Source organism: Phaethon lepturus, unplaced genomic scaffold, assembly GCF_000687285.1.
Source record: "Phaethon lepturus isolate BGI_N335 unplaced genomic scaffold, ASM68728v1 scaffold36104, whole genome shotgun sequence".
NCBI lineage: Eukaryota > Metazoa > Chordata > Aves > Phaethontiformes > Phaethontidae > Phaethon > Phaethon lepturus.
In genome coordinates this window covers 3,129-17,045 of record NW_010536173.1, presented here as the reverse complement: position 1 = coordinate 17,045, position 13,917 = coordinate 3,129, and the positions used below count along the sequence as shown (strand labels likewise).

Genomic DNA, 13,917 nt, shown 5'->3' with positions numbered 1-13,917 from the left:
TTTCCCTTTGCTGGCAACAGCTGCACTTTTTATGCCCTGCTGACCTCCTGATAGCTTTTTTTTGATAGCTAGCAAAAGTCAGATGAACAAAATTCATCTCTGCTGTCGGCAAGTGCAATACACTTCATTGGGAGTCACACCACAGTTGAAACCAGCCTCCAGAGCATAGCTAAGAACAGTAAAATAAAGTTAATTAATACCAGAAATATGAAGAAAATAAACCCATTTCTATGCTGTAGCATTACTGATTGATTTTATCAGTCTCATCCCAAATGTTTCAAGTGGGATACAGGCTAGGACATGGAACATTCTCCTAAGGAGTGCAGAAGTCTTACTGCTGGGGACACTTAAATCCCGGATGAGCAAAGCACAGGATAAAGTGTTGAAAAGAATGAGCCTGCAATGCGTCTGTTGCTGGGTAAGATGATCTAACAGAGTTTCCTACCTCAGACATTCAAAAATCCTGTCAAACACAGGGAAAAAATTAGCTGCATGACTCTCTCTAAGTCACCTGTGTGAAACAGTTAACACCCCACTGAGATGAATGAAGTGACTCACATCTTGCTTTTATTTTTTCACAGGTCCTCCAGCTGGAGTCTACAGAAAGCTACACAAGTGCTGGCTCACATTTAATAGATGTATTCCCCACCTTTAATAGATATATTCACAGTCTTAGATAGCACAAGGTTTTTTGCAACACTCATTCAGAGGCTGCTGGCTTGGGCTGGAAGAGCTGCTCTGCAGCCACCCTCTGGGCCACCAGGAGCATCCTCCTTCCTACTCCAGACACAATCCAGAATCCTGTTCCACAGGCTGGACTAAACCTGGCTGGGATGAGGACTAAAGAGCAGGATTGACAAAGGGTCAGGAGTATAACTGATGCCCAATCTATGGATAATGGGTGTGGCAAAATAATCTTTTATCTCATCCTCTGCAGTTTGGATGAAGATAATTTTAGTGATTTAAGAGCTTTGAACTTTTACAAGATGATATCTCTGCTTCATAATAATAGAGCATACGCTAAATGAAGCAAGAACTGGCTGAGTGACAGATTTGATATGCTATTGTCAACAGAAAACCATCAGCGAGTGGGAATGTATTTGGAGAGATTCCAAAGGGATTAGCATAAGGCTCAGCACTGTACAATGCTTGCCTACTTGACATGAAAATAAATATAAAACCATTACTGAGCAAATATGTCAATCCTGTGATGACATAAGTAGATAGTGCAGTTGTATGGAGCAACGCAGGCTACTTGATAAGTTAGGATAACTCAAGCAAAGTAGATTGTAAATCAGGGAAATGTAAAATGTAGGAAGAAGGAATACGAATTGTACCTGCAGGATGGTAGGCTACATATTGAAAGGTCATATGCAAAAACACCTCAAGAGGAGTTTACAGGGTAAAAGTTATGGCAAAATTAGCTAATGCAATCAGTGGAAATTAAAGCAGAGGAGCAGTAAGTAGCTGTTCCAACGGGCATTGATGAGGAAGACATCAGAACACAGCACCCAAAGCTGCTAACCCTGTCATCAAATAAAATGACTGTTTAAATAGAAACAGAGCCAAAAAGAGCCAGAAAATTAATCAAATCCTGAAGAAAATACCTTCCAACTAAAGACTTAATCTTTTCAGTTTATTAAAAAGAACACTGAGATTATCTGCAAGGACCGAGATGATCTGGATGTGCGAACGCCTTCATGGGGGGCAAGACAGTGGATAGGAAACAGCTGTCTCCTCTAGCAGAGAGCAGCAGAGTAAGTGCCAGTCACTAGAGGATGAAACTATATGAGCTTTAGTTATGAAACACAGAGTTTCCCTTAAAAAAAAAAAAAAATCAGAGCAGAGCATTGAAAGAAATTACCAGAAAGGTCTCTGTTTTGTGGTGCCTTCAACAAAAGACTGGATAACTTTCTGGGGGATAAATGGCAGTCAAATGCAAAGCCTAGTTGTGGGACTCAAAACCAGGGCAACTGGATGAAAAGTGATGGCCCATGCTGCACAGGAGCCCAGACAAGAGGATTTGTCACTTCTCCTTGCCTTAAACTGAGTGAGTTCAGGAAGTCCAAAGCAGAAAATCAGTGACTTGTGGAGATGCTCCTGTTGTGCAGCAGCCGCACGTTTTACATGAACAGTTATTGGGGATCTGGATCTATGCACAGTGCCCAGCAGCAGGGTGAGAGACACTCCTGAGCCCCAGAGAGGGCTTTCCGAAATAGCCAGGAGGCAGATGGCCATCACAGGCAGTGCAGGTTCACTCTGCCTGTCGTGGCTTCAGGCTGATGCACCCCTCCCAGAACACCCCGCTCCTTTCAAACGCTGCCTGCGGGCTTTGAAGTATCGCAGATACAGGCATGAAGTCAGATGTGCTGCAGCACTGCAGTCTAATTAATTTCAGGTTGACATTTTATTTACAGCTACACGGTGTGGTTTCGCTTTCATCGGCTTTGTAGATTTGACACTTCTAACTTGGCAGCTATTGACTTAACTCTGTTCTTCACAGGCATAGCCTGATTCTTTCGACTGCAGTTGTAAGGATGGTGCTATCAGGGAACCCAAGGAAACAAAGGGAGTCATTGCTTAAGGTGGATTTCATCAATTAAAATAGTCAAATATTGGGCACAGAAACGTATCTATGTCATATCCTTGGTATTCATCTGTCAGGGTAATTATCTAGATCGCATCAGTGTAACACACCACCCAAGCACAGAGAAAGAATTAGAATACTCTCTTCCTTTTTCCTTGAGAATTATCTCCATTAAGAAAGTAATATGCTTTTATTTTTAGATAGACTTTCTTATGCCAAAAGAAGAGAGATAGTGCCAACAGAGCATGCAGATGGGTAGTTAAGATGAAGAGAAGATCTAGGTACCAAGTTTGGCATATGGTGAAAATAGAGGTCATTTTTAGTACAGAGTGTTAATTAAAGAGCTAACAGTTTTAGAATTTATTAAATAGTACAAAGTAAGACCACATGACACTAGGAGCCTAATTAAGGTAGGCTATGTCTGGACTGTGTGCTGTGGAGCATGTCCTACACTCCTGGTCTCCTGATGACCTTGCTCAGGGACCTGCCCATGAAGCGCAATGACCGTTTTTTTGGCTCGAGTTCCTGCATTTCCTTCTCAGGGACACCAGGGTGGGGAGGTGTAGAAAATGGTGTACATCTCAAACGTTTCAACCCAAACCCTTTGAAGTGTTTACATGGGAAAGACTAATTCATTACATATGGACACAGGCCTGCTCTGAATGAGAACACTTACTTTTCCATTCCAGGGTGTAGGCAACCCAACCCAACATGCACATACAACCTCGTATGCCCTCGTGCACATACAACCCATCTCTCACTGTGGTTCTACAAATGAGGTATAAGGACATTTGGCTTATCTGTTTCCTCTGCCATGCTACTGTGATTTGCAGACTCTGCCAAACCGTGGACTTGGTTTGGACTCAGCCACCTCTGAAGCTACATCTGCATAAGATATAAATAGATTATACAGATATTCCTTAACAGGGACAAGGAATGGGTTCAAGCTCGTGCCTTGTGATCATACTTAATTGTGATGACTCCTTAATCATGATCATTCATACTCCTGGACATGGTTTTGACCTCTGCCAACCAGCACTCTCCTAGACTGTGCCCAGTCATGGCACAAAGGACTATAATGGATGACAGACTGTCCCTAGTTGGCAGTTCGTATGACTCTAAGCTTTTCTGGGAGGAAAAGTTTAGGTATACAAATGTGACCCGTGATCTGCCAGGTGGCCTCATGGGTCAGAAAATGCACCCTGGTCTGTTTTAAGCATCAGCAGAGACATGTCTTGAAAGGCTGCTTGAAAAACTTGCAAGCTGTCCAAGTGACAGTGTCTTTTGCTATGGCCAAAACCTGATTTATGTCACCAAAATTTGTGTATCTAACAGGTAGGATTCTAAACTCCTACAGCAAATGGACTAGAGAAAAAACACCCAACTGAGGATTCAGCCCTTGTATCTTCTATACCCATGAATCACCCTTGTGAGATGCCTGTCTCTCTTGACTAAAAAGCTAGACACTACTTAATGTTGGACCCTTTGCTTTTAGACACTTAAATGTAGGTAAGACTAATCCTTTTAGTGTCCCCAATGGGCCAGATCTACTGCAGTAGCTGCTTACCTCACTAAGAGGGACAAGTTTCAGTTTTACCCAGTCTTGACACCATAGATACAATTCATAGATACTTCCATAGATACACTTATGGTTTTGGGTGGTACTTGGTGTTAACTTAGTGCAGTTTTAAGCTACCGCAGTGGCGTTTCCTGCCAAATGTCCTTCTGTATGCCTCTACATAACAGTTTACTCCACCTTGTTCCCATCTATGTATGACATTACAACTATTTTGTCTGGGGTAGGAGACCTAAAAAGTAACTATTCAACAGGGGACACCACAATCAAACCTATTTATCATTACCCATGTTGGCTGGGAAGACTGCTCATTTTGGCTACAAGAAGACAAACATCAGTACAAACCTATATTCCTTTGGATTATCATACACTCCTTAACTCTTGCTGGGAAGTGGCTTCGGTTTGAGAAATTGAAGAGGTCAAAGCAGTATTTGTTCTTCCCCACATCAAACAAAGTGCAGTTAAATTCTGTCCTGTTGTCTCCTGGGTGAAGGGTGTTTTCATACAGCCAAGTTGTTCTTTGACTAGGATGCTTGAGAGCCTCTTTATAGACAACAATTTTTCCACTGATAGAAGTACACGGTGGAGATACTACAAAGACCTGAACCAAAGTTTTGCATGTTGCTTCTGGTGCCACAGCCAGTCTGTAACCAAATTTGTGGAGGAGATCTATGGGTCCTATGGAGGCAATGATGGAGTGTGTCTCTAATGATTTCAGTAGCACAGTAACGTATGTTTCTTGACCAACACGTGGGCAATCAAACTCTATCCACTGGGACCTAGAGAGCGGAATTCCTTTGCTAGTTCTAATGCCCAGAGTCTCATCAGAGCTTACTCTTCCAAATTCATAAAGGGTGCTAGTGAATACCACATCCAGTGAAACCACTGTCTCATTTATGGCACACAACTGCTCATTTGTAAAAAGTCCAACCTGAAGGGAGCTCCCAAGCACCCCTGAACTCTTGTTCAAATCAATGTGAAATACAGGCCATTCCACATGGAGGGTGGGCATGCTGCTTCTGCTCCACTGGGCAGCACTGCCATTATCGCTGGGAGAGTCCATTCTGAACAAGAAGTCCCCAGCACTCGTGAAATGGAAACACTCGAACTCCACCATCCCCTGGGACTGATTTGCTGGAAGCTGTTTTCTTGCAATTATCTCGTTGGTGCTGGCATCCAGCAATAGGATGGACAGACGCTCTGCTGTCACATTACCACCACGATAGTACTGATACTCCACAGACACTGTGTCGTTGCTGAAGGCTACATGACCTGGGCGCTCCAACAGGAGATATTCCACTTCACCAAGAACTGAAAGGAAAACAGTTTCACAACAGTATTTAGAACTAAAGAGACAACTGACTTTTTATCTACCTTATGGATGAAAACAAAGGTTTATAAAGTGGATATTTAAGAAGTGGTTCTCAAATTTTTTAAAGTTAATCAGTCCACACAAAAAAAAAGGTCCTAGCTATAGCAATTAAAGCTCCCACTTCTTTGTGCAGGGACATGGTTTGGAAAAGCTCAAAGTCCACTGCAGTAACATGTTCAGGAAGGTTAAAAGATTCACAGAAAACTTTATTTATCAGGATAGATTCTCAAACTTCCCAACTGCTTTCATTTACAGATTCTTAAAGTCCACTTCACAGTGGCCAGCTGTTTTTCCACTTACTTTAGCTATAATTTAGCAAAAAAAGGACAGTAGTTTCTTCATTCAGAAACATGAAAAATGCCCATCAAATTAAATGAAATAGGGAGTCTGCATGATGCTTTTTGAAGCCTCTTCTCTTGCTCTGTCTGATGAATCTTTCATTTTGCTCATTTGCATCACATAGACACTTGAGTGAAAGAGCTGAAAATAACAGTGATGGTGACTGCAGCACTTTTCTTGTCTCAGATGTGGTGCAACATGTCTAAATGACATCATTTCATTATAAATGGCGCAGTCTTTTTAAATGCACTTCTTGCATGACCATGTTTGTGCAAGTTACCAGATTATCCCGAGACATGCTCTAACTAGTGGGGATAGATGATATCTAAAGCAATGGATTGGGAAGATCACATTTCCGTTCTCAGCTCAGCTAGCTTTTCTGCGTTGCTTGAAACGTAAGAATTTCAGACACAGAAAGGTTATCTGAAAAATGGGAACTGCATACATCTATTCCAGATACAGAATGTGCCGTGAGACATCTTTAATTAATTGTCTGGGAAAAGGCTTCTAAGTCTTGGATGGAAGGTGCTACGGAAGTGTAAAACGTCAGTTGAAACGATCCTTTTGTAAGTAGTATCAACTAACAATACTTTGAGTTGTTAAATCTGTTACACATGTCTTAAGATTACCTCAAAGAAAGCTTTGCTGGAAAAACACTGCAACTGCCAAGGCAAGCACTGAGCCGTCAGGAATAGCAGGACTCATCTCACATAATATTAGACGCCTACCACTCTAAGCTTCATTTCAGTTAGTCACCTTGGATTCACTTTCTTGTCAGCAGGGAAAACTTTCAGGAAGAAATTAATCTGACCAGCTATAGACATTTACATCAGGGTGAGGTGCAGTATGCACTAGAAGAGCCTGTTACTCTCCACCAGCTATAACATGTTCTTAAAATAACCAGCTCCAACCACATCCATAAAGTCCGAATGAAGGTGGCACGCACAGACTTACACATATAAATCATGCATAAACTCTTACATATATGTACTATAACTCAGTCTTTAGTTTGCATGACTCAGTACTATTTTTGCCACAAGACACTGCTTCATTGGCAGATGGATAGTACTCATTACCAGAGGGCTCTTTTCTTCTCATTCTTCCATGGGTGGTCCCATCCAAAATTCATCCTTATAACATAGAATTATTAATTTCCCCCATGGATTCTTCTATTGTGCTCTTATCATAGTATATTAGTACATTAGAAATATTAAAGAGTTTATCCTTCCAATATCCCTGAAAGACGAGAGGATGTTACTATTCTTGTTTAGCGTGTTAGGAACCAAGGCACAGGCACAAAGGTAAAAACTGTTAAGTATCAACTAACTGTGGATGTCCTAAGAAACCCATGACCTGATTTTAAATATGATGGTCCTTCAGACATCCAAAGCAGGACCCCATTGATCCCAGATGTGGTGAGCACATGGGACCCTAACAAACCTGATCTCAGCTTGGACACTAAGAGAGTAGGAAACAGACCCTGAATGCCTCTGTAAAATGGCTCTCTATGAATTGCCCAGCAACACATTCTCCTTGCTCTTCATGTTTTGGTTCTGTCATCTGTGCCTGCCCATATTTTCCAGTCTTGTTTCTACCGTCACCTACTGTCAATAGCTCTTGGGTACTACTCTAACTCCATTACCACAGTACCACTCCTGTCCACATCTCTTTACCTTATAGCTCTTCTACCTTCTACTGTTCTTTGGGCCTGCAATTAACTCCAGCAAGTTCCCACCTTTCTTGCTCACTGCTAGCATGACAGCAGACAGCAAAGGACAGGCAACTCTAGTGCCCAATATTACAAATGGGGGGGAACTCTGCTGCCCTGGGCTGGAGCACGCACTGTATTGCGTGGGGCTGGCAAGAGGAGCCAGTGGGAGTTGGGGCACACTCAACCCTTCAGAGAGCTTCATCACTAACTCATCTGCAAGGACTTAGACCTGGACCAAGACTGAGCAAATCTTCATAAGGACAGCAGAAAGCACGTCCCAGGCTACCATGAGCACTCTAACAAACATGAAGTTCCCACAGCTGTGTTAGTTTCCCCAGTGAAATGGTTGCGAGTTGCTGGGATTCTGTTTCTTTGAATATGGGCAAAAAGATGCATTTCTCTACAAAGAAATTGGCTAGATTCAACTTAGCTGAAACATTAGAATGGAAAAAGAAATTAGACCATGGCAATAACCCAGCATGAAAAATTTCAGCTTCAAGCTTTAAACTTAGAGCAAAAACATTCAAGTGATAGTAATGAAAAGCACTGATGTTTGTACCTACTGCTCTACTGTCCTTACTCTCTTTTACAACTGTCTTGACTCTTGCACTATTTTTTATTTGGAATGGCTCATACAAGAAGAATTAAGATCACTGTGTATGTGTGTGGGAGGACTGGACAGAGGCCAGGGGACTGCCATGTAGCTCCACCAACCCTAATGCAGATCACCTGGGAGGTGAGGAAGGTGAACCTTACTGGAAGATGCCATTAGAGCATTGCACAGCTCTGGCTGGTGCACCCCAGTCCACAGCATCCTTTCCCCCATCTTTGGTTAATAACACAAGAACTTTGCACTCTTGGACAGCCCACATCATAGCAGTTTTTCACAATGTTCCAAAAGGCACCAGTCGGAAGTAGCCAGCTTCCACTGCAAGCTCCTTCAGCTGCCCTCCAGCCTACTGTGCACCCTTATGTCACATGCCGAAACTTGGTCTCAGTTGTTTGGACAGCCCATCAGGGGCAGCTTTCAATGCATTTGTATATTTTTGGTTGTCATTACAATGGTCTCCCACTGAGCCTGCCTGTGGCACCAACAACCTGCCAGAGGAGTCTTTGCAAGAACTCACGCTTAGAAAGATCAAAAGGAAAATCTTTATTTTCACTGAGAGCAAGAAGAATTACTTGAGGGTGCTACTCTGATTTTATTTAATTGTGTTTAAGCTAACTTGGATTGTGCTGTTGGTTTGTCAGCCACCAGTAGCGCTGAGCTGAGAAAAACAAACACATCAGAAAAACTGATAAGAAATGAGAATACTGTTTTGTTGTGTGTTAGGCCTTTTTTAGCATTGCAGTAATTTTCCAGAGCATACTAGATCATTTAAAAAACAGTCTTGGACTGAAACAGAGAAATATATGAGTGGAATAGTTATCTAAAAACTATGTACACATGTGATACTCATATACTCTGTGTATATGCAGAACTGTTTGGAAGTAATTTTCTGAATTATGGACTACTCTTTAACTGGAAATAAGGCAAAAAATGATGCACCTAAAGTTTGCAGCAGAGATTTAGCTCTTTAATTGCACCTTGTAATTACTTACTGTGCCACGCTCTGTAAAGTTCAGGAATAATAGCTTTTACCTCTGAGTCAACTAGTTGTGAATGCCTACAGGACTGGCTCACCAAGAACCAGTGGATATTGCAATCATTCCACTCACTTCTTGGGTTAAGTGAATTTAATACTTACCTCCACTTTGTTCCCCACTCAGCGCAGTGTTCCTGACTTGGCTACTTAACTTCATCTTATTAAAAGAAGAAATGGTACTACAAGACATAGACAAGTGTCTCCCGTTCTAGTGGAATTAAGTTCATCTAAAAGATGACAATTCTAGGTTCTTTACACCTTCTAGTGATCCCTTGTTCTAGAGCAGAGATGTAGCAAGCACAGTGGCATGAGTAGCTGAGCATACTTAGCATTCAGTCATTACCTATAACCAGATTTTTCTCACTTATACAAGGAGAGCAAACTGCATACATTTTTTGTCCATTTCTCTCCTTTGTAAGACATCTTCAGTCGTTTGGTGTATGAATTACCTGCTACCATAAGCTCATTCCATAAGCAGGGACTAACAAATCCTTTTTCCATTTTTTCCATGCTGTAGACATTTCAGCTGTGTGCGGCTTAATCCTTTAGCAAGGTTTGACAATGTACTGAATCTGTCAGAACAACACCTGCTTTTAAATTAGGAATGTAGTTTTTTTAAACATATGTATTATTTAGGAATTAAGAGCCCCGTTTACAAAATTTCTAATTCACTGTGCAATAAGGAATTAATTCCCTAAATCTACTTCCTACTTAGTACATTCTTGGAAAAGATAAGATGCCATGTATAGGATGTCCCTCAGTTTGTAGACATCTTTCAGTTGTCTAACTTGAACTTAGATGTCTAACCTCTCTCTTTGGCAGCCGATGGTGAGAAGGAGGTGCTTTCTCATTCCACACATCTCAGATTGCAGATGGGTTGGAGCTGCTTTCAACATATGCTGATTTGTGCGTGGACTACTCAAACGAGATTGATTGCCTCTGACTAGCTGTCTAATTTTACATTATTAAAATTGAATGAGTATGAATACCATCATTTGGCTTATTGTATGGTCAGAGGAAAAAACACCTCTGTTGTTCTCAAATATTCTCTAAGTGGCAGCTTAGGACCATTGGACGGGGGCTCACTCATTCATAGGAGGTTGCCTGTACTGTATGCTTACACCTGTATGTGCCTACTATGCTTACATACTGTACTGATGCTTACATCTCAGTCAACCACCATAGGTTCCTTTTCTACTTAATGGAGAGAAACAGGTAGTTGTATGGTGCAGCTCCACCCATCCTGGCATGGATACCTGAAATAGGTCTAGCTTCCATGACGTTCATTAGATATTATGAAATATGAGTCTTACAAGAGAACAGAGTTCGTTACTGCTTCTGACACAGCCAGTCCCTCGATGATGCCCACGGAAATCTGTTCATTTACTTTGTTTATTTCTCTGTGCAAATTTAGAGCAGGAATTGCTGCTGATCTGCCACTCTGATCTAAAGGGACAGTTTATGCAAGTTGCATATTCCACCTGAATAAGATCTAGACTATATTCCATGCGTAGCAGAGGTAGCTTTGTGGCATTTGATTTCAACAGATCACCTGGAAACAGCCCAATCCAAAACCACCTTGGGAACGCACAGTTTTCCCTTGACAGCTCTAATACTCACCATAGTCACAGAGCACTACTAACAATAGATTTGAAAAATCTTTCAACATCTGTTTCATTCTGACCGGTGAGATCCCAGGTCCTTTTACTCCTCATGTCCCTCTTCAGCTCCAAAGTGCAGGCACTTTTTTCCAAAAACACCTGAAAGTTAAAAACATTACAGCTGTGTTGACTTTGCTTCATAAAATACGAGGACGAATACATCCCACTAATAAGTAAAAAAAATTACACTATTAATCAACACTTTTCTCCCATTTACTTAACAGTTAGTAATGCTGTATCAATGGGTCTGAATAAGCACAACTACAGTTCACTGTACAATAAATTTTCCCTCCTGAAATGTCAGCTCCTGAGCCAGAACAACAAAGACAGGTCACAATTTACCTTTGCACTGCAGTAACTGCTGCTGTGCCTGTCTTACATTAAGATCAAGACTCATGATGGCGAAATAACAAGTATTTTATAGAAAATCTACCTCTGACCTCAGCACATATGGATATTGGAGATTTATTGCTGCTACACAATTCATAACGCTTATTGTCAACTGCTTTCAAGCGTGAAAGAGACTCAGTAGAAAACAACTATTTTGGCCCTCAAACTGCGCTGTGATTCAGGTCTAGTAATATATTTAGTTATCTTACTAGATTTATAAAAGATCTGTAACTGCCTTTTATGTCATTCAGACTGATCAGATGGAGAAGGTTCCACCTTCCACTTTTTCCTTCATTATTTTTTAAGTTTACATTCTCTGCAGCTTTGGTTAAGCCAACAAAAATAAGAGTTCCTTTTGGCAAGTTTCACAATTTTATGTCCATGTGCTTTAGACCAGTGTTTATGAGTCTTGTAACAATCACATAAAACATGTTGGAAGCACAATGATAGCAGCAAAATCAACACTTTGCTTCAGAAACAGGATTAGGGGGAATCTAAAAAGAGAAGATCTAGCTCAAGGGAACCATTCTCAAAACACAAGAATTGCTCTTTTGTACTGCATAGGAGCACCAGCAAGTCAGTCTTTCTGTGCTCACCGTCATGCAAACATGCGAGAAAGTTCTTGTTCCATAAAGTTTACAACCTAATTTTATGAGAGGAATCTGGCGCTGGAGCAGGCGTAAGGTAGGAGCGAACAAAACTGCAGAGCATAAAGGTAAAATGTAGGAACCAGGTACAGTAAAGATCAGGTACGTCTTTTGGAATCACAAATGAGATATTTCAACAATTACATTGCTAGACTGGTTGAACTAAGAGAGAGCAGACATGTCTCTTTCTTTAAAAAGAAAGCTTTTTAAACTGTTCTCTGTGCCAAGTGGCTGGAGAGAATAATTTCTAAGAAAAGACTAACAGCATGGCTTTGCTCAGTAAAAGCCCATTACAATAATAGCTGTACATATCTGAAGGGAATAATCATCATCCGGCCCACAAACTTGACAAGGCTCCAGAAAGAATTAGATAGGGACAGTGATACCGCCACCACCCACAATTTTACTTGATACGCCGTAAATTACAGGAAGACAAACCTTATGCCTCGAGACAGGGGCGGGATAGAGCAGGGGGTGGTGGAGAGCCAGCCTGCCTGCCCGGGCGGCCGCTCCGTAACTGCCCCCGGCTACCGGCAGCAGGCGCAGCGTCGCGTCGGGGACATCATTCTTTTCACGTAGCGTTATTGATCATTAATCGGTTAATCGAAACAAAGAATCAAAGTGGTCCAGGGAAGAAAAAGCAGGTTTCATTTAAAAAAAAAATAAAAATAAAAATGATTGCGACAGATGCCCTGGCCTTTAGCATAACTGCTCAAGGGAAACGGTTACGTGGTGTTGCTGTAAACTGCTCTGAAATAAAGACGGGTAAAAAATGCCTTGTGGGCCACAACCGTGATTGTGCTGGATGACTTAATAGGTCCTTTCCATTTTAAGCTTTCCTAGCTGTGTATTTTTCAAACGGCTTTTACAAATACTTCTTTCAGAGAGTCACACACTGACAGGTGAAATTCAAATAATCCTAATCTCAGCCTAATGAGCAACACACTTCAGAGAGGAAACGAAGCTATGGAAGAATAAATCCTCAAGAAGAAAGAAAAAAGCCTAGTCACCTTGCATCTTAACTTGTGCCTGTCAGCCCGACCGAGGCACAAGCAGCGCGGTCCACAAGACAGGGCGGCACAAGACCCGACTGCTGGTCCTGTGTCTGCCATTGCCAGGCATACGATGCCAGCAAACTGCAGCATTCATCTTGCTCCTCTCTTTCCCACCCCATCTCTCCCACTCTGTATTCAAAGCACAGACTTTTCAGGACAGGGACTCCTACTAACCAAGCCTGCGGATGGGGCCCAGCACCAGGGCCCTCAGGCGTTTCGGTAACGCTGATCATTCGTCAGACCAAAACCTCCTTCCCTCTCACCCTTCCCTCTGCGTTATCTTGGCTCGCTTGGGAAAAGACTCTGGCGTGCAGAACAGGCAACACCCAGGCCAGAACTGGAGTATTTGAAATGGTACCAAAACTAACTTCCAGTTAGTGAGATCAGGTACCTCTGGAAGCCTAGCCTGGGGCTACTTCACCCTCCACAAGCCTCTGCCATTTCTGCCTCCCACCTCACATACGGCTACTTTGGGCTACCGGCTGCCGTACAGCCCTACCTTTCAACAAAGCTCCAATTAAAGTCCCTCTGTGAAGCCTCCCTGAGTTTTTGCGTCTTTGCTAGCTCAGCTCTAATAGCAGCTTTGAATGCAAAAATTGCTGGCCCATTTCGGGTGTAGTATTGCCCCTCTCTTTCCCCACAAGTTTGTTCCTCTCCCCTCCTGCAGTTTTCCTTCCTTTCGCCTTGCCTCAGTCTTGGACAGGCCTTATGCTAACCTCTAAGCTTGGTTCAGACTTCTCCCCTCTCCTCTAAGTCTTCCGTAAGCCAAGTTCTTTCTAGATTTCTTCTCATTTTTAAGTCTTCTTCCAACATCTCCACATCTTTGCCTCCTGCCCCCTGCTCTATTATTTTTCCACTTTTCATACTTGCATAAAACTTTGCTTTTTGAGGCACACAGTATCTCTTACATGGTTTCTACTCTATTCAGACCTT

At 42.1% G+C, this 13,917-nt stretch overlaps 1 protein-coding gene across 2 annotated transcripts in view; it reads right to left on the bottom strand.

The window, feature by feature from the left end:
* THSD1 (thrombospondin, type I, domain containing 1) overlaps positions 1-10,993 on the bottom strand; it is a 20,690-nt gene extending 9,697 nt beyond the window's left edge. For both annotated transcript variants that reach the window (XM_010286089.1, XM_010286090.1), the window contains exons 1-2: positions 10,852-10,993; positions 4,509-5,474 (exon numbers count right to left, since the gene is read on the bottom strand). In XM_010286089.1, the coding sequence (XP_010284391.1) occupies positions 4,509-5,474; positions 10,852-10,909 (1,024 nt within the window). In that variant the 5' untranslated portion in view covers positions 10,910-10,993. The remainder of the gene's footprint in view (positions 1-4,508; positions 5,475-10,851) is intronic.
* Between the last annotated feature and the right edge of the window lie 2,924 nt (positions 10,994-13,917).